This window comes from Sciurus vulgaris (genome assembly GCF_902686455.1).
Source record: "Sciurus vulgaris genome assembly, chromosome: 8".
Taxonomy (NCBI): Eukaryota; Metazoa; Chordata; class Mammalia; order Rodentia; family Sciuridae; genus Sciurus; species Sciurus vulgaris.
In genome coordinates this window covers 110803783-110825557 of record NC_136468.1, presented here as the reverse complement: position 1 = coordinate 110825557, position 21775 = coordinate 110803783, and the positions used below count along the sequence as shown (strand labels likewise).

The 21775-nt window shown below is 42.3% G+C and overlaps 1 protein-coding gene across 10 annotated transcripts in view; it reads left to right on the top strand.

Annotated features, from left to right (window-relative positions):
* The window catches only part of COBL (cordon-bleu WH2 repeat protein), a 264580-nt gene that overhangs the window by 220712 nt on the left and 22093 nt on the right, over positions 1-21775 (top strand). For all 10 annotated transcript variants that reach the window (XM_079150327.1, XM_079150317.1, XM_079150326.1 and 7 more), the window contains one exon: positions 7480-7789. In XM_079150327.1, coding sequence (XP_079006453.1) covers positions 7480-7789 — 310 coding nt within the window. The remainder of the gene's footprint in view (positions 1-7479; positions 7790-21775) is intronic.

Genomic DNA, 21775 nt, shown 5'->3' with positions numbered 1-21775 from the left:
CAGCACAGTGAGACCAGCTTCCTCAAAAGCTCTGAGAGAGAGGTCCTGAAAAAGCTTTGACTGGACCAGTTTCGGATACAGGCCAGTGGCTGGACCACTGCCTGTGGGTTTTCAGATTGGCCCAGTCTTGCTTCATCTTTTGCCTACTTGGGTACAGTTAAGAGTATAGGAACTCTTGCAGATAATGAAAAGTAGTTTACCTACAAGAGTATAGAATTCATTGAATACAAAGAAGGAGAGATAGTGCTGGACAGATAACAGCTGCAACTTTTTTTCTCTGTGTTTATAAAAGAACAGCATTGGAAACATAGCTTTATCTTAAAGTGGGATAAGTTGCAATTCTCTCCATCCAGAGATTCTAATGGGCACTTCAGGTTTCTAAGACTAGAGTTATATTCGAGGCTGTGGAGAAATTAGATAGGTTGATACCAAGACTATATTACTTGACTCCTCAGAGAATCCAGGTGTATTTTTAGATCCATAAATGCTTTCCAAGTCTTCCTCATCTTGACTTCTTGAAAAGATACAAATATAAACATAGCAATGAGCCAGTTGGACTGTTGCTTTCACTGTGTAGCATCTTTGAGGGGCTCAGGTCTGGGTTTTTTCTTCGACAGGTACATTTATGTAAAATGCTAAATAGCCTAAAGAGGCTGTAATTTTGAACAGTAATAAGGAACCTATGCCTGAGGGATCGATTGAAGAAAAAAGGATAACAAATTTTGGGGTCAACAGTCAGGGCAGAATCCATATAGTGCTGGTGGCAACGGGTCTCTCAAAGGCTAATCCCTAAACCCCCTCTTTCCACCCTACCTCCTAAACATTCACACATGTTTGTGTACACACAGTCATATACATGACATGAGACACAGGATCCCAGCCACTCCCCAGAATCCAGCATTTCCTATACAGCCTCCCATGTGAATGCCTTGGCCCATCTTTAACCTGACTGTCCTTCTCCACCTGCCAAAATCATGGTTGTTCCAGCACCTGGTTCAATAGTCAACTTCCTTTCTTCTCTAATTAGAATGAATGCTCCCATTTCAATATTCCTGTAGCATTCTCCATAACCCTGTCACTTTAACTCTTAAGTTGATACAAATATATTGTGTTCATCTTTTAGTTTAAACCAGAGTGTGTATTCCCTTGAGAGAAAACCAGGACTTTCCAAGGGAGTCCATTTCCAGAGGTTCTGCCTGCACATGCATTTATCCAAGAACTAATGTACCTGAGAACTTAGCAGCCTCATCCCTTCTCTATCTCTATGCCAAGATTTATAAATGTGCCTCTCCTCCCTCTCAAGGACATGCATACCCCTCATCCATTGGGCAGCCTACTGGGTACAGGTCCCTCAGGTGGGCAAATCTTATTCCTACTTCCAAACAGAAAGGCAGATGAACATATTTGCACAAGGCTGAACAGATAACTGTAGTGGCTTGGTGACAAATCCTTTTGAACACCAGGTAGTTTTCCAATTTTTATTTCCATCCAAATTATTTGGCAAAGGACCTGAGTTGTCAGATTATAGATCATTAAGCATAATTTTTGTGACAGATCAATTAAGTGATTTTTGACATAGAACATGTGAAGAATTTTAAAAGTTGAGCATGATGATGTAGCTGTAACAAAGGTCCCTTAATGTACCTCTGCTTACTTAGGTAAATAAGGCTTTCTGGTGCTTATATCTTATGAGAATGAGAAATGTAAGTTGAATTTATGCCAAACCCTGACTGCTTCTGGCAGAAAAGGACTCCAGTCATTTTTAAGGAATTAATTTTTAAAAAGCTTCATTTAACTCATTATAAGATGCATTTTCAATGACATTTTTCCTTTTTGTTTAACAAATGTCAAAATTTCTAGTATATTATGCAATGGGATATAGCTCAGTGGTAGAATGCTTGTCTAGCATAGGCAAAACCCTGGGTTTCCCAGCCCTGCATTAAAAAAAAAAAAAAAGAGAGAACAGAATATTTATGCAGTTTTTGTTGACTATTAATTATCACAATGATAACTTAATATATAAAAAGAATTTAACACTATTGCCTTATGGTGAGAGGAGATTAAAAATTAAATTTTAATCTACATACATATTTTATATGAAGAGATTTTATCAATAAAAAAATCTCTCAAGCATAAAGTACATTCAATTAAGATGAGATTCTGTTGAGTGGAAGAATGGAAATAAGTTCAAGAAAGGAATGACATGGCTGAAAACCCTGCTTGTCAAAGGAAGAACTTGTTCATGCATTTTTTTCATGGAGAGTACTGGGCGTGAAAATACTATGATATTTGGCTCCCTGGATTATATTTTTAATGTACAATGTTGTACATCTGTTGCAACCAATTGAACCCATAATAGAAATTTTATATTTTGATTAAAAATGTAAGTGAGTAACATGGTTGTTCAAAATTACTTGAGGGGGGGGTTTACATGAAACAAGTATTGAAATGCATGGTGTCAATTTATGTCACTAACTCAGGAGCATTTTATCTTGTTTCTTCCTTTGCTCCTAATGCCTGTAATATAGAGAATTAAGTCAACAAAGGCTGAGATGAAGGACAAGGTTTACTTGTTGCTGCAAATGGTGTGAAACCCCTAAGCACCAGTTGGATGGGGAGGTATTTTGTCTTCCTTTGAGACATGTTTCATACACCATAAACTTGGTGAAACTGACTCTTGAGAAATCTCCTTTCTCAAGGACCAGCAAAAATGCAACATCAAGACCTTTAATTTGCATTCAATAAAACACCAATAAAAATGAATCCATAAAAAAGTACTGATGCATCTGGACTCACAGTAGAGTTACATCCCAATAAATGTGTGGAAGCACATGGTAAGTTGAAAATATCATAAGTCAAAAATGCATTTCATACACCTATCCTACCAGCAGCCTAGCCTAGCAACACAGTACACTGTAGAAAATTGGTAGTTTCCCCTCCTAATCTTGTGACTGACAGGAAACTGCAATCCCTGTTGCTGTCCAGCATCTTGAGAGAGCATCAGGCCATGTACGCCAGCCCCAGCAACAATCAAACCTCAAAGTATGATTTCTACTGAGTATTTAGCACTTTTGCTCTGCAGTATATTTGAAAAAACGTAAGACAAACCATCATAAGTCAGGGACTGTCTGTCCTTGGAAAATATTTATATTGAATGTTTGAAATTTTCTTTGGTTACTTTGTAAAAGAAAAATTTAAATGAACTAGTAGTGAACTGAGAATGATTGTGTTCAACTTGAGGTACCAAGAGCCCAGAGCATTTTCTTCTTTGTACTTGAGTTAGGGAATTTTCCAAAGCTCTCATTTGCATACAAGCACATTTGAACTATGGGATTATATAATGAAGGTGGACAGTGGAAGAGTTAATATTTTCTTACATGAGCTCTGTGTCTACTCATTCGGAAGACAATTTAATCATGAATTTACTTTGGGCTTCTGCTAAAGACAAAGTAGGCGCATGTTTTTACATTTGCAAAAATCTTGCAATAACTTTTGAGTTCAAAAAAGGTTGTTCACACTTTAAGAGAAGAGCAAACTTGCCAGCACATTAATTTAAAAATAATGACAGTGCAGACAGAAAATAGCAGAAAGGATAAAGGTACTGTCATATGCCTTTTAAGATTTCTAAGTCATCAACAGTCAATTGTAAAAGACTTATCTTTGTTTTGTTTTTTGGGGGAGGAGGAATTTTTATTTGTTTGTTTGTTTGGTTGGTTGGTTGGTTGGTTGGTTTTGGTACCAGGGGTTTGAACCCAGGGGTGCCTTACCACTGAGCCGCATTTCTAGCCTGTTTATTTTTTATTTTGAGACAGCTCTCAGTAAGTTGCTTAGATCCTTGCTAAGTTGCTAAGGCTGGCTTTGAACTTGTGATCTCCCATCTCAGCCTCCTGAGTTGCTGGGATTACAGGTGTGAGCCACCATGCCCAGCCCCATGACATCCCATATCTTGATTTGAAATTACAAAGGACGTTCCAGGTCAGGAAGGAATCTTAGAGCTTATTAGGACCAACTGCTCATTTTAGAAAAAGGGGAAAGGGATGTAAGCTCCAAGTAGACTTTGGCCAGGATGGTGGTACTTAGACTTTTAATTTAGTGCTGCTCCACCGACTGCCCCTGGTTTCAGGCTGGGGTCCCACCTGGGAGCTGTGATAAGGGCAGAAAACAGAGCACATGGAGCATGGAGGGCACAGGACCTTCTAGGGGGACCCCCACCCTCCTCACAGCAATGCAGCTCCAAGTTCTCCTTCCACATTTGGATTTTTCTGTGTAGAATTGATGGTGGGGGGGGGGGGGTTTTCCGCACTATTATCTGATCCAGAAATTTTTGAAATATGTCGTGGTTCCTGGGGTTAATCACTGGAACAAGCCAAAAGGAGAAAAGGGAATTGGGACAGGGACAGGATGAGGGAAGTAGCACTTGTGTTTCTTCTGACAGAGCCACTGTGGAGAGTGATCTGAAGTAGCCTGGAAACTAACGCCAACCAAGCCAGGGCCTCCTCCGAGCATTTGCTCCCGTCTGTGAATCCATGCTTCTTTGACAGATCCCGGGAAGCCTGTCCAGAAAGCTGCTGTCACAGGCTCGCCCCGCCCCCAACCTCCCACCCCCAACAAGCCACAAAGCTTTGCAGGTGCAGCTGTCTTCAGCGCTGGCTGCCCTTCAGGTGGAGTGCAATTCAGGTGTCACTTTCTGCAGTCAGCCCTGTCCAGGCCTTGCACTCCCTTCCCGTTCCTTTGAGCAATTCACAACTCTGAGCAAAGTTGCCCTTTCAATTCCTATGTGACTTCATTGGTGAGACTCAGGCAACCCCCCTGAGGGTTTCCTTACCTGCATCGCCCCACCCATCCCCTGGCATGCGCAGAGATGGTGTGCTGTGGCCATGACCAAGCCACAAGGGCCTGCAGGAAGATTACCACGAGAAATGGAGGACTTGCCTGGGCAAGAGGGGAGCTCTGGCCATGGCACTCTACATTATACGCTTTTCAAGAGGCTTAACACATGTGCCCTGAATATAGGGCTTCTCCCACTGTTGATTTAAGGGTTGGCAGTTGACTTAATTTTGACTGCTGACTCTCAATTTTCTTAAAATTTTTTTGGCCTCAAAATTTCTGAGGAATCTGAAACAAGCCCAAACAAACTTCCTGATCTCAAAAGTAGATAGAAAAGGCATGGAGAGGGGTTAGTGTCCCCACTTCACCACTCAGGCACTCTGAGCCTCCCGGAGGTAAATGAACCAGAAAACCTCCTTACCCCAGGCAGTCAAAATACCTCCACTGGGAACCACCTGGGAAGATGGCGCCACACCTGAGTGCTAGCTTCTGGAGAGGTAGCAGAGGGAGGAACTGGACTGAGCGCTTGTGTTGACCGCCATATGCAAACTCCTCCTGACACCAGCCTGCCCTTTTGGGGAATCATAGTGGGTATTCCAGGTGGCACAGCCTGTCTGTCCCCTTGTAAACTGAGTCGCCAACAAGCTCAAACTTTTGAGTCAGAAACCTGTGTCCCCAGGTTCACTCACAGGGCCTGTCTCATCCTGGCAGCCACCTGGCAATGGAGACCTGCCTGTGAAGTACAGTCCGAGCTGCAGCCCTGTGGGTGGCATTGTTGCCCCGCCTTCCAGGGCTCCTTCAGGAAATGGCTCTGCTCAAACTTGAATCCAGGGCTCTGTGACCTAAAAGCTATGTGCTCTTTTTCACTGTCATGCTGTTGATATGCAATTTAAACAGAGAAAAAAATATGTTGGACTTAATTTTCCTACCTGTTTGGTGATGGTAGCAAAAGACAAGGTAAGAGAGGAACAGCAGGCAATAGGGTCTTGCCCTGTGGGGCTGCTGACACAGCTGCAGTGGAGTGGGGTTTGTTCTGTTGAATGACATCTCTGTGCTGATTCACAGGTGGCATGATCAGAGCAGTAGACAACTGACCCAGAGATGGCAGCTCATGGGCAGAGAAAGTCTCAGGTTGTATGAATCCATAAGCAGTGTTTCTTCTATTTGGCCTCCATTTAAGCATCTTGCAACAAAAGCCTAGAATAAGTCTAGATAATAGGTCACTGTTGAAAGGCATTCGCTGCATTCAGTATGTTGCCTTGTGCATTTGTGCTTATCTGAATAATTTCTCGTCCTTCTGTTCTTTCCTTTCGAGCTCTTGTGAAATGTATTTTCTTCTGAACATTTGTTCTTATGTTTATTTTGTTGTTTGAGATCTCATATAAACTGATACCTGAAAGGATTTTTCTCTTGGTTTTGTTAATGACATGTTGTTGATCTGCTGTCCAGGTGAAATGCTGGCAATGTCGAGTGTGATTCCAAGATCACTTGGCCACTGGTGCACAGTCATGCCATTAGAGTGTGCACTCTGGACTGCCTTGCTACCTCCATTCATGTTAGGCATCCAGGGACTACTCTGTGGGAGCAGCAACTTTCGAACAGAGTATACCAAACTGCAGCAGGACACAGCCTTAATTTCTAGGACTGGAATAAATGGTGCATAGACCATCTGCCTTGAAGTGTCTTAAAACTTAAAACCTGTTTCTACATTAATCCACATAATGACTGTGGTTTAAAGCTGCTCTAGAGTGGCGGGTACCTGTCCTTCAAACTCCAGCTCTATGCATAGAGCTTTCATTGATTTTAGAGAGCCTAGAAACTCAAGAATTAAAAATAATGGTCTTACACATTACATATATTCACTTTATCTCCAAATGGCTTGATAGATATGCAGGATGACTATAGTGTTCTTCATCAGGTCTAAATGAGAGATGATCCCTAATATTAATGTTTGACATAGCTTGACTTTATTAAAGCAAGTTGTAGCTCTGTTCATCTCATTATTCCTGCTGCAGCAGTCAATACAGGGCTTAGGGGCCAGAGAACCTGAACCACAGATTCATTTTTGTGCTTATTTTTTTAAATTTTGCCTGAAGGTTCTCTCCCGGTTGTTTCTTACTGATGCCTAAACTTACTCTTTTAACATATAAAAAATTAAGGGAGAACCAAATGCTGAGGAAATGTGTCATTCATATTTTGGGCTCTCTTTCAAATGTAACTTGATTTGTCAGAAGTTCCCCTATTAGCATTACTGCTTTCTAAGTCTGTTTATATTTTTTAAAACTCTAATTGTTTGTAATTTTCTCCTAAAGAACTCATTTTAAACCAACTTCAGTTAAACCAAGGATCTGACTAGAAACCATCACATTTATCATATCATTCAGGGTGTTTGAATACATGTTTTTAAAAGGCTAATTTAATCAAATCCTGAGTGTTGAAGAGAATATTTTGCTTTCAGTTGTACATGCACATATGGCTCCTTCTGAGAAAGTTTCCAGAGGAGGATGTGTGAGAAATATTGGCCCTCTTTATATGGTGCACCATAGAATTCATATTTCGGAAATATCCACAGATGGATGTAGCTCTTGTTAGGCAGTGTGGGGCGGACCTGGAGTGGCTTCTGCTGACTTGTCCTTGCCCTGTCTTGTCTAGTGAGCCTGCCCCTGGGTCCCAGTGGTCACTGCAGTGGGGATGGAGTCCCACTGGTGCCATCAGAGGCCGAGGAGACTGTGTCTGTTGGCAGCTGCTTTGCATCAGAGGACACAACCGAGGACTCAGGGGTGATGAGCTCCCCCTCAGATATTATCTCTCTGGATTCGCAACATGACAGCTTGAAGTCCAAGGATAAGTGGGCCACAGACCAAGAAGACGGCAGTGACCAGGACCTCATGGGAACCCCGGAACTGGGCCCACAAAAGAGCCCCTCTTGGGAGAGAAATGGCTGTAGGAACTCACATCTGAGGTGAGTCATGGTGTGGGTGGAAAAGGAAGTCACTCCCATCCTGGACTCTAAAGAGGGGGCTGTTTGTCATGGTGATCCAATTAATATTCACTAATATAATATCTAAACACCAGGTGCCTTCTGCAGAAATATCTATACCGTGACTTAATGGTTTTATTTTTTTTTCTTTTCTTTCTTTTTCTTAATTGTTATTTTTACAGACTGCATTTTGGTTCATTGAACACAAATGGGGTACAACTTTTCATTTCTCTGGTTGCGCAAAATGTAGATTCACAACATTCATATAATTGTACGTATATCTCTACTAAACTTACTCTCTGTCTGTCTCACTCTACTATCTTTCCTTCCCCCACCTGCTCCCACCCATTTTCCTCTACACCATCCAGAGTTCCTCCATTCTTCTCTTGGCCACCCCTGCCACACCCCGCCCCCCCATTCCCCCCATTATGTATCATCATCCACTATCAGAGAAAACATTTGACCTTTGGTTTTTTTTTTTTTTTTTTTTTTTGGCTTGGCCTGTTTCACTTAGCATAATGTTCTTCAATTCCTTCCATTGCCGGCAAATGCCATAAGTTTATTCTTCTTTATGGCTCAGTAATATTCCATTGTGTATATATACCACAGTTTCTTTATCCACTCATCAATTGAAGGGCATCTCGATTGGTTCCACAATCTAGCTATTGTGAATTGTGAATTGAGCTACAGTTATATCTTCATGCCATTTGTAGACATGCAGGTACTTATTAATAATACATAATAATGCCTTGTATGTTTTGACACTTCAAATGAATTGTTTAAACCATACTTTTAGTTTACATTTCTACTCAACAACATGTTTTTAATACTTACCCATGATGGTATAGGTATCATCCATTCCTTTATTTCTTCATTTTTCTATCAATGGACATTTAGATTGTTCCAGTTTTTCAGGGCTGGGAACAATGAGCAAGTTATACAGATATGTCTTTATTTACATGTATAGAAATTTATAGAAGAAAAATTATTAAACCATCAGGAAAAGGCGTCTTCAGCTCTATGAAATACTGGCAAATTACCATCCAAAATGTTTGTCCCATTTACAGGTCCTACAGTGGTCTGTGATATCCTGTCATTCCATGTCTACACCAACATTTGAGATTAGTAGACATCTTAAGCTTTGTTGATCCTCTAGGTGTCGAATGTCATCTCTTGTGGCTTTAGTTTACAGTTCTCTCAATTAGTAAAGATGGATATCTTGTCTATGTTTATTAGCAATTTGAATTTCTTCTTTAATGAATTGCTTTTTGTAACCTTTGTACAGGAAGAGTCTCTAAGTCTGTGGCCTGCATTTACCTTTTATTGTATAATTGTCTTTAATGTTACTGTCATTGATTGTGTCCTTTATCTCACAAACATGTACGATCTTTGCATATTTAAGAGATGTTTACCATTACCCTAAAGGACTAAAGATAGTCTGAATTTCTTGTAAAAGTTTCAGTGTTGCTTTCTCACACCAGGGCTCTCCTCTACCTGAGGTCTATTTTGGGGCATGGTGTGAAGAAAGCATCTGTTTTTTTCAGCCCCCTTCTTTGACTCCAGCAGGATATTATGTTTCCATATATGCACTGGTCTTTTTCAGTGCCCTTCAGCACAGTACTGGTTTATTTCTTCATCTCTGCACCAACACCACAGTCTTGATTCTTTTTTTTTTTTTTTCACTATGGAAAGGCATGTTACTTCTCTTCAACCTATCAGTTTTTTTTCACCTTTTACCTAACTTTTAAGAACTAATCTTATGAACAATATTCTGGAAACATTAAAAGAAATAAGCAAATTAAAAAAAAATAGTCTTTAAGTCAATCATCAAAGTGAATTAATGTTTTGTATTTTTTATGTTTTGTTCCAACCCAGCCCATATGAACACATAAATCTTCATCTGGTTAAAGTAGTTATATGATCAGTCATATTTATTTTGATTTATTTTCACCTAACAGTTTATCAGGAGCATTTCCCCATGTTATTATATATATTCCCTGATAATTTTAAAATGTAACTCTTCAGTCTTAAGGACAATTCCAAAGCCAAGTTCATATTCATTAGGGAGGGAGTTAGAAGGCAGCAATTGGTCCCTATCTATCTTTGCTCCACCCATGATACATTTAACTGAACTTGGCCTATGTCATTTGTAGCTGTGAAAGAAGATCAAAATTATGGCATTTCCATTGTAATCATTTAACATGAAGAAAAAACTTTCAATTGCAATCTCTAGGTCTGTTCATTTGTTTGCATGGGACTTACACACGTTTGAGTTCTCCATCTAAAACTAATCAGACATTTTTAACTCTGGGCCCCAGGGATACTGCACATAGGACTCATAGTCTGCTTTGCTGGTGCTGAGACTTGATTTAAAACCATGCTGATTTTTAGCCAAATATAAGAGTGAATGTTGTCTGTGACTGCATCAAGGATAGTCAGAGTTGGAACCTGGTACTTCTTCCAAAACAGGGAACAGGGTATGTTTTTCTACTGTTATCTCCTGGGTGCCACTGAATTTTGACAATATTCTGGTGGGGAGGGAGTGAGTGTGGGAGCCTGAAAGATCTACAGTGGAATTCCACCGCTAACAACTAGTTGCTTGGCCTTTGAGAGTTCACTGAACTTTGCCAAGCCTTATGCTCTGATGATGCATGGTGAGACTGACCCAGCTGAGGTGTCCTGACGCCGAAGAGCCCAGCTCAGTATGATATAGGACATGTGGCATAGCTATGAAGCAGTATACATTGTAAAATGACTCCTGTTAGTTTAGGAAATGGGGACATCATTGACTCTGTGGCATATTGATTATTACCTTTACTGGTAATCAATATTCATGGCAAACTTATGAATCAAGTGAGGAGAGATGTGTCCCTTACCCCTGTCTGTGATACTATGTTATTTGCCCAAAGGATGAAATCAAGTCTCTGCCCATGATTTTTTTTTTTTTTTTTTTTTTTTTTTTTTTTTTTTTTGTGAGATGAAACACTATAATTTGGGGGGGGGGGGGGGCTTTTAAATTATTTTATGAGAATTATCTCAGCTGACAAATTAAACATACCCTGAGATTTTAGAACTATATATCACCAATTTATCTACAAATACATGATTTTAAGTACACTTCAGGATGACTTGAAAACAGTGCCTATAGCATAAGGAGAGGTTGTGAACTCAATTGCTCAGGGCCGGGTAGATGGTAAGGCTAAGGGGAACTCAAGAGGTGAGCAGTCTCCAGGATGGAGGAAAACTTGGACAGCAGCCTTTCCTCCTATCAGTCATCACCTTGTAAGGAGATTTACAGACCATGTGTGGCCACTTTGGAGGGAGAAGCCAAGCATCCAGATTTTTATGTGCTATCTCCCAAATTTTCAGTGTTGGCTACCAATTCAGACGTTCAGGGCCAGACTACACACACATGCAAGCCAGGCATACCAGTTCCCAGATGTGCCCTCATCTGAGGCTCAAGGGATGCTTTTGGTCATTCTGCTTCCCTTCTTGCCTGTTTGTCAACTTTGGAATACAATTGCAGTTACATGGGTATTTCCTGTGCCTTAACACTTGAAAATTATCTGTTCCCAAATAGTTTAGAAAACAATTATGTCCTTCTTTTAGCCTCAATGAGATATCAAAGGCTTTTGCAATCCCTATAGGCAAAGCAACTCATGTAAATGTCCTTCCTGTGAAGGCCTCTTAATGCTCTTTTGGATGAGTGCTCCTTGAGGGCTCTTTGGCAAGTGCTGTTCTGTGTCATTCCCCTGACACAGGTCGCACCTGGGGCAGATACAAATACTTCAGCTATCTAGAGAGAGAAAGAATATGTCTCTTTTGATGAAAATGGTGCCTTCCAGTGACAAGCTTTGTATTCACATCTGTAGACGACTGTATTGAGATCTTGGACTACACAAAGGTAGAGAAAGCTGGAGGGGGCAGGATTGAGTTCAGACAGACTGTAGGGGGCTCACCAGTCAGTAAAACGTAGGTAATGCATGGTGTGCATGTAACAGGCTTGGACATCCAAGCCTGTCCATGATTGAGTTGAGTGAAATGAGAAACCCGTGCAAGGGATTGATGACACAGAACCAAGTTGACACTGGAAGAGAGAAGAACCTACTCCTCTTCATGAGCATGTGGCCTTAACCTTAGCCATTTAGGCAGAAAAACCAGATGGAATACAGAACATTGGCATCCATGTCCAGAAAATAGTAATCGAGGCATAGTAACAAAGAGGTTTTCTGACACCACACATTCCCAGGGAGCATTGGCAAGTATCCTTGCCAGTGTAGAGTCTTTCTTTTATTGTGCCTCTGAATATGTGCCCCAAGGGCGTTACTCCTGTTTTTGGTGACAAATGCCTAGTATCTGAATACAACCTCCTGTCTTTACCCCAAGTGATTCTGATACCTAGTTTCTCTTGCTAATCTTAAGTATTCCACAAGGAACATTTATCCACATGACAAAGGTCCAGGGCCTGGCCGTGATATCGACCTCTCCTTTCCCTTTAATTCCCAGACCTTAGGGGCTTAGGCAAAGCCTTTTCCACAACTGGCAAGACCATGTCTCTAAGCTTCGAATGGATTCTGCTAAGTTTTGAAGACATCCCTTATAGTCACCCTCAGCTTGCAAGAAGTATCCACCATGGGGTCAGTCACCAGAAAGGAATTATTACTCATGGTTTTCATCTCGCCAATGTAGAGTCTTCTGTTGCCACCTTCTGTTACTTGGAAATTCACTGAACACTGTTTGGGAATAGTGGTAAGCCATTCATGACTTGAGAAAGCCCAAGTGTGTAAGATCTATGTAGTTCAGGTAGAGTTTTCTTGACTTTCTTTGTCTGTTTCCTACTCATGTCAAAGTCATCTAGACTTCCGGGCTCTGATTGCTTAGGTTCACATATATGGAAATTGGAGGCAAATGTGTTTCCTTCATTGCTCCTGCCACCTGTCCAGAGTTTGCTGTGCAGGTTGGCCTCAGCTACAAGCTATCTTTTTTTCCTTTGTGCAGTTATGTGGTTCTGGGCAGTGGTATTTAGAGGCTCAGCTCATTGTTGCTGCAGCTGCTACTTCATCACTGGCAGCATTGGTGGGCACCACCCAATGCCCTTAAGGCCAAGGATTTAAACTGAAGCGTCTCAAGAATAAATCCCTAACTTCTAAAAAGAGCAAATGTGGATGCTTGTTAATGATGGCAATATGTTGTCGTACTGCAGTTTGAAAAGGATATGTTTCCCATAAAGTCATTTGATTGAATCCAGTTGTAAATTTTCACTGCAAAATAAGTCTGTACTCTCAATTCAAACTTGACCTTAGAAGTGGGATATTAACTTTCCAGAGTCTTCCTCTAAACTTAGTACAGGCAGTAAATAAACTCCTCAAGAGAATTCAGAGATATGCTCTTGGTGGTTGCCCGTTGTTCTGGGTACACATAGAGTAGCCCTCAGGGAAGATCACTTGAGCCTCAGGAATGGTTCTCCCCTGGGTAAGTGGCTCCCACTCATGGTGCATGGGCTTACAGATCTCTCCTGAGATACATTTGTCCTCTGTCTACGATCCAGGACAAAATGCCTAATTCTTCAAGATCTGCTTAATGTAAAGATTAAAATTCCATAGTTAGACTGCCTGTGGTCACACTGCCCTTTGCTCATAGCAGTCTACCTTGGGAGCCACAACTTCACCCCTTGCTTCAATTTTCTTGTCAATGAAATTAAGATGGGTAGTACCTCCCCCTTAGAATGGCACCTGGCACATTGCCAGCTTTCAAAACTGGTAGCTAATTATTATTGTTATTGTTGCTATTTACAACTGGAGGAGGAAGACAAGACATTTTTATTTATAACTGCATCTAACTCGGATTATCTTTCTCTTTTTAAAAACTTTCTTTGAAAAAAATGATAGACTGATATGGGGAGATGCAGAGAGAAGTGCTTCCTTCTACCAGAGATGAAATAAGTGTGGAATTAGTATTATTTCTGAACACTTGAATCCCAGAAGTAAAAGACATCATCAGACAATTCATCTATTTTGTGTAAATACTGTGAAACTCTTGAGTTCTGGGGTTCTATCATTTGGGAACATCAGTTCTGTAGGACTGCTTGTAAGGAGTAAAAGAGAGAGTGAATAAGTGGGTTGCAAGCTTTTTTTTTTTCTTCTTCTTCTTCTTTTTTCTTGTTTTTAACGTAGGACCAAAATCAAACACATGCAGAGGTCCCAAAGATAGAAAGTGAAACTTCTCCAGGTGAAGGGGCACTCCCTGTGGTGCCCACTGCCCTTACCTGCTGTCTAACAACTCTTTTTAAAGTTCCTTCTCAGCTTCCACTTGTCCACGAGTGGTGGAGGTGATGACTGCTGAAGTGCTTTGTGAGAAATGGGTGCATTGCCTACAGGAATTGTGGTCTCAAGTCTTCTTAGGAGTTCATCATACAGTGAAGAGGCTGGAAAGAGAGGCAGGCCCAGGATTTCCTGGTCACTATGGCCTCTTGAGCCCTGAAATATTCTAACTGCTGAGTTCTGAGCATTTGAATCATTTAACACCATCCAGAACCCTGAAACTTCATAACTTTTAGGGCCTTTGACTACTAGAACATTTAGAAATATGTTATGCATTCTAGATCCCTTCTAGAACCCCAGAACTTTGTAACCACATTTTCAAGGGAGCATTTAAAACACTTAACAAGAACTTGGCGAGTTACACACTCCAGTAGTGTAACCACAAGGGCCCTTTAAAAATGTCATTTCACTGCCTTCGGTCTTACCAATTTTCTGACAAGAATTCCACAGTCATTTGAATGGTTCCACATCTGTCAATAAGGTATCATTTTCTTCTGGTTGACTTCAAGTGTTTTCCTTCATCCTTGGTTTATAAGTGCTGTCATGTGTCTGGACATGGACTTCTTGGGGTTTCTCCTACCAAGGTTTGCTAAGCTGTTGAAGTCTGTAGATTCATGTCTTTCACCACATTTGGGAAATTGAGCCATAATTTCTTTCTGTGCCATAGTCTCTCCTCTCATTTTGGATCTCTGATGACATTAATGCTAGATCATCTCATATGATCATTAAAAATAACAGCAGCAGTAGCAGCCACAACAAATTTTCTTCTCTCCATTGTTCGTTTGGAGAATACTCTGTTGATCAATCTTCCAGTTCACTTACATGGGGCTTCCTGGGCACCGTATGCATGGTGACTTTCTGGGCCACAGTCTTGCTCTCACTGAACGTTTTTGAGGCCTGCTTCTGTCAGAGCCTGTGAAGATGGTCATCTCTTCTGGGTTTCTGGACCACTACCCATACACTCCTCTGAGTTGTGGACTTGCACTGACCCAAACATCCATCCCATCCTCTGCCTGACTGAGCTAAGGGTTTCTAACTCTTTTTTGGGGCATACTTCACTTTACAAAATTCAGTGCCCCTAGAACCCAAAGGAAAGAACAATTCCACATGGGTGCACTTGGCTATTACGTCATTAGCAATCATGGAAAGGTTTAGCATCTCCAGTTCCCAGAGCCCATATGCTCCCTCCCTGGGACCTCTAGCAATGACCAGGAGGAGATTTTGGATACAGAGGCTGCATGACCGTAAAGCACCCAGCCACTGCTGCAGGGAGGCCCACCCCTGCCCACTGGCCCATCCCTGCCGACTGGCCCACCTCTCGCTTCCCTGCACACGGGATAATGGAGATGAGGCCACAGACCATTCTGGAATGTCCAGTACCTTTCCAGATGTGTCTTCTCCAATGGCTGCTACCCACCCTGTCCACACACCTCAGGGAGGAGCCTGAAGACCAGGAAAGGGAGTCTTTTTGGCCAAAGCAATCAGCTCAAATGGAATCAACTTTACAGTGGCTCAAGGGCAGAATCTCCTGTTGACACAAGGTCAAGGGGAGCAAGTCCGAGACCCTGTCTACCTCAGCTCAAGGCAAGTAAGTCCCCATCTAAACTGGCTCAAGGTGCATTCGTATCTACCCTGAATAGGAGAAGGAAGCACAGTGGTCCAGGCCTTGAAGTGGACCCTAGCCCTTGCCCAGAGGCCTCCCACTCTGTGTGTTGTTTCTCCCATTTTTTAAAAAATATTTTTTAAGATATTGATGGACCTTTATTTTATTCATTTATTTTTATGTGGTGCTGAGGATCAAACTCAGTGCCTCACATATGCTAGGCAAGCGCTCTACCACTGATCCACAACCACAACCTTCCCTTTTTTTAAACTGATTTTTTTTAACCTTTGGAAGATCAATTTTATCATACAATTTGTGAAAACAGGAATTTATTAGGAACCATCTCTGCTGTCTCAAAGAAGAGCCAGGCAGGGGGAAATGCCCCAGGGAAGAGAGTCTCTGATGCCTCTGGCAGGTGGGAGTAGAGGAGAGTCCTCATGGTTCCAGATACGCTCCTGGCTGGAATCTACACGGAGAAGCGAAAGCCAGTCGGTGTGCCTTGCTCCTGTAGCTGTTTGAGTCCACTTCCTGTCAGATGCTGTGCCATGATGTCAGGATACTCAGAGCTCGGGTCTTCTGGTTTCCACCCGTCTGTCTGTGTCATGTGTGCGTGTTCACTGGAGCCACTCTGTTTGGGAACCTGGGGTGTCTGTGGTCTCCTTCCTTTGGAGCCACTCTTCCCCTGAAGCTGGGCCCGTGTAAGCAATGCACACAGCAACACAGCTGTTGAATGCAGGTGGCCATCCTCCTCGCCACTCCCTTCCAGCCCCTGCCTCTGTCATGGGATTGTCCTGTGGAGGTACCCTGGGAGGCCAAGATGCCACCTTCTGTGACCAGGCTATGGGGGTTGGGCCTGGGGCACACATGCCATTGGAATGGGCACAGGGTCCTGCTGGGAGGCTAGGCTAGAGGGGGTGTCTTCACGTGGAGGAAGCAGAGAGGAATGGCAGGCATGCTGGCACTTGGCTCGCCCTTCTGCCCTGACTCCTTGGCCTCCTCAGGCTGCTCCTGCTCACAGGGCAAGGAAAGGGCAGGCTGGCTGACAGACTTGTTGGGGTGGGCACTGGGAGGATCCTTGGGGCCTGGGCGAGGCTCAACTACCAGACGATGCACAGGCTTGGCCTGGAGTTCACAGCCTGCCCCCTGGGTTCTCTGGTGCCAGAGGATGAGGCAGGTAGCCATGGCCCCACCAAATTTGTGATTTGCCATAGACACCCAGGTATTATAGGGATCATAACCCATGTCAAACGATGGTCACGATGGCAGGGTCGGGCCCTTTGGGGAGTGGCTCGCTATGATCACTGGGTGAAGACTCCTTGCCCTGGCTCAGCCATGGGTGTCCCATTACCTGCTCTAGGGTAGGTAGGCCTCTGTGTGTGGCTCACAGTCAGGATTTGCTGGATGAGGTTCCATGCTCCCTCAGAAACGTACGGAGGAATGTTGTGGCTTGCCGATGTGACCCACTTCTCCAGCTTTCTAGGGGTGCTCACCCTAAATGGCCTTCTCGCTGTGAGCAGAAAACAGAGGGTAACATCCAGCAGAGGTCTGGAGCCTCCTCAAGGCACACCTCTTCAAAGCTGTTAGGTTGCTGTTGAAGCATCAACAGGAATTTTGGAGAGAGACGCATGTTCCAACCATAGCACCAAATAAACAAGAGCGCAGGGAGTTGGTCCCCACTAGATGTGCCCTATGCGAGGGGCATCCTTCAGGTTGAGCAGAAGGACACAAGACTCAGAACTCAGATCTCCTTGAAAGCAGAATGATCTCTGGTAAAGCATATCCATGAGAAATATAAAAGCTAGTGCCACTTATATTTTCTACAAGATGTAAGAGAATAATGTAGCAGAAAACCTCAACTGTGTTCTGTGCTATTGAACACACAGTGCATATGCATGTCACATGGGGGACATCAGCAGCTGAGGGGATGGGGACGGAGAGGCACAGCAGCAGCTGTCTCTACACTACTGAAGTTGCCCTGCTGCAGGTTTGCATCAGCATGGTGTCCCTTTCTCATGTTAAATGTAACCCCCATTGGGAACCACAAAGAAATACCTACAGGACATACCCAAAGTGAGAAGTACAAGAATTAAAATGTTTCATTACAAACGTCAACTAGACAGGAGAGAAGATAGTCATGTATTGACATAAGTTACACTGAAGCATAACTTGCCCTGCTCTCCTTATAAGGGAGCAAGCCAGGCTGAACTATGACCTCACCCTAGCCCCTCATGACCCCTCTTAGGTAATTATATCATAGTATTGCCACTTCTAAAAAAAAAAAGACCTTACCATTAGGTGTGGAGATTTGAACCTACACATGTCTTTGGGGGATATGATTTAATCTATGACACTCCCTGGTATCTGAGAGTTTTTATCAATAATAGGTGTTGACTTTTGTCATATAATTATTCTACAGCAATCCATACCATCACATGTCTTTCTTGGCTTGTCCATAAAGTGCCTTATATAGGGACATTTATATCTACATTCATGATGGACTTGGATCTGTCAATTTTGGGTTTCTTTTATGGTTTTATTCTGGCACCACCTTTTCTGGTTTCATGGCCGGGTAATACCAGCTTTCATGAATACATCGTGAATTGTTCCCTGTTCTTCTATTTCCTGGAAATGTTTGTATATAATTGATATTAATCCTTCTTCAAATGTGTGGTAGAGGTCTCTAGTGATATCATCTTTACCTGAAGATGGAGCTTTTCTATTAGAAACTTCATTTCCTTGACGGCCACACCAGCATCTAAACGTCCATGGTGGTGTTATCGTTCCTGCTTCTCCAAACGCTGTCCACTTGGTCCATGTGTTAGTCTGCATGTTTATTTTTTTTTTTCCTTGTGCTGGTTTTGGGTTTAGTTTGATCATCATTTTTCCGTTTCTGAAAGTGGAAGTTTAGATATTTATTTGAAACCTTCTCCTTGTCTAATGTAAGCATTTGATGCTGTGAATCTCTAAGCAGTGTTTTCATCACACCCACAAACTTTGATATGATGTCTTTTAATTGTTGTTCAGTTCCAGATATTTTTCTCAATTTTTCCCCTTCAGTAGTCTAAACATCTCTTAAAGAGCTCAAAAAGAGAAAAATAGTGTCTTCTGTTTACCCATATATTTGTTATTTGGTTTTTTTCTCTTTATCCCTGATGCCCGGGTTTCCTTCCAGTGTCATTTTCTGTCTGTCTGAAGGACCAAGGGTTATTTTTGTTAACAAGTATGCTGGCTCTTAGCTTTGCTTTATATGAAGATATATTTATTTTTCCTTCCTTTCTGAAGAATATTTTTGATATATGGGATTTCGGTTTCCTTAGTGGCTACCCTACCGTATAGTAATTTGGCAGCTGAGTACTTGCCAAGCGACTAGTCCAAATTGAAATGTTTTGTTGGAGTAAAATATGCACCAAATCTGGTACAAAAAGAAAAAAAATGTGTGGAAATAAATAATATTAAACTTGAAATATTTAACTAAAATTAAATCCACCTATTTCTTTTTACTTTTTAAATGTGACTTCAAGGAGATCTTAAACTGTATGTGTGCCTCCTGTTTTATTGGACATCATTGTACACTCTGCAGCTTTGTCAATACAGACACATTTACAAGTGGGTTGGGGAAGTTAAGTGTATATGACTGTCACCTGCTCTGTCTTCCCAGGCTTCTTGCCTTTAGTTTGTCCAGTCACGAATTCTGAAATCACAGTGTTGGTTGGTCTGGTTGTCATCAGCAAATTGAATCACACCTGAAAACAACATCATTCTTTTTCATTAATTCTCCCATTGCACACATTACCTAAACTCTTAACGTCAAAAACAAACGTGACCTGGTGTGCTATGAATAGATCTTGTAAATCTTGTGAATTTCAGATTTACTATCCCAGCAAATGAAAACAGAATATCAAAAAACCTATATTTCTCCTGGTGCTAATTGGACAGGATGGTTCCCTGCTGTCATTTTGCAGGGAGCTGGGTGAGCCAAGGGCAGGAGGCCAGGTAGGGCCTGTGCCCCCTCAGCCGGGTGGAGGCAATTACCCTCTGCCTGTACCCTCAAAGGAGTGGACCTCAGGAGTGGACCTCAGGAGGCAGCTCCACCTCCTGGGAAGACTGGTGTGAAACTCCCCAGTGCTGTTCTCTGTCCCTCATATCCTATGCAGCAGTGGCTCTAGCTTTATCAGGTTCTCTATAGTCACTGACTGTGTGAGAAAATAGCTCTGGCCATGTTTATTCAATATGTGCAGCCTGATAGCAAAATGCCTGCCCTATGTTTGTCTGATTTTTATTTCTTTATCTTCAGCCATTTAAAAAAAAAAAAAGGTCAACAAGAAATGTGTCTGAAGATTGGGTGTAGGTAAAGGGTAGGGAGGAAGCCCAGGAGAGGAACATCTGTGCCCATTTTCCTTACTCCCACCAACAGAGATGGTACTTCTTGCCCACTGTTGCCTTAAAGACACTCAAGCTTAATGCTGAGCCCACAGGGAGCTTCCCTCCAAGCCCAGTGACTAAGAACATTAATCTGGAGGTTTTTCCAAGAAGGGGGAATAATTATAATCTACCAATAACCCATTTGGAAGAAGATGGAAATGAGGAAGAAAAGCAAATATCACTATTTCTGTCTCTGAAAATCTTATATTGAAAGCAAAATAGACATGTTTCCTCTGGCCTTTGGCTTGACTAGATAATCTCTTCACCCCAGAAGCCCAGAACCCAGAACATAGCATCAACCAGAAGAACAATTTAAGAAGCAGTTGACAGGGCGTATCTGCCCTCCCTCAGAGATATCAGGGGTTTGGCAAGCTCCAGAGGACACCAATCAAGGCCCTGGCTCACCTCAGCCCCTTCTTCACTCCCCAGTGCACCCAGGGCTGGTTGCTGCTAGCATGTGTCCATGCTCTCTTCTGGGACATGCAGAGTCCTAAGGACCCAGACCCTCAGTGCCTCCTAGAATGATGTGATCTGAATAAAGGCAAACACTTTGAAGTAAATGTGTTATGTAATTTTGTTTAGCTGGGCTTCCAGCATCCTAAACCAAGAGTAAGCATTTTAAAAGTGCTCTGTTTTCCATTGCCAGAGAGCAAGGCCAAGGCCATGGTAGAATGGGGATGTGTTAGCAAGGCCTGGGACTGCGTAGCACCACCAATGGACAAGCCTGTGAGATCCAACTGAGGTAGGCTGCAGGAAGGGACAGGGCAGGAAAGAGAAACACAGGCACAAGAGAATCGGACTGAGCTTGAGTCCTCATACTTCAACAAGAGAACTTGACTCCACTGGAGGGCATGGGAGAGACCAGCTCAGAATCCCCAAGCCCTTGGAGCCCGGCTGCTGATGCTCTCTATGAAGCAGCTACAGCTGAGCCTGGCTGGGGGAATGTTAAAGGCCTGAGACAGCTCTGGTCTACTGCTATGTTCTCATGATGGTGGTCATACAAAATAGCTATGTACTGGCATCATTGGGCTCACAGTAAGAACACACGGTCATATAGACTGTACATGGCATTAAAACATAGAATTAACTGGAGAATGAAAATGTTATTTGAAATTTTGTTCATTAAAAATATCACTATTTTTATAGACTACATTTTGATTCATTGTACACAAATGGGGTACAGCTTTTCATTTCTATGTTTGTGCACGATGTAGATTCATACCATTCATGTAATCATATACGTACATAGGGTAATGATGTCTGTCTCATCCACCATTTTTCATACCCCTGCCCCCTCCTCCCTTTAATTTCGCTCTACAATAAAGTTTCCTCTATTCTGTCACCCTCAAACCATTTTTTTTAACTAAAACAAGTATAATTCTAAAGTAAAAAGATAAAACAGTTACCATAATTCCTTCTTTTTTAATAAGTCATACTGGTGTGTTGTTGATGTCTGAATTTTAATTCTCACCCTTGTCCACAAGGCATATGACAGATTTTTTTTTTTTTTCTGCAAATAGGGTTTGAACCCAGGGGAGCTGTACCCCTGAACCATGTCCCCAGCCCAGCCCTTTTTACTTTTCATTTTGAGAAAAGATCTCTCTAAGTTGCTGAGGCTGACCT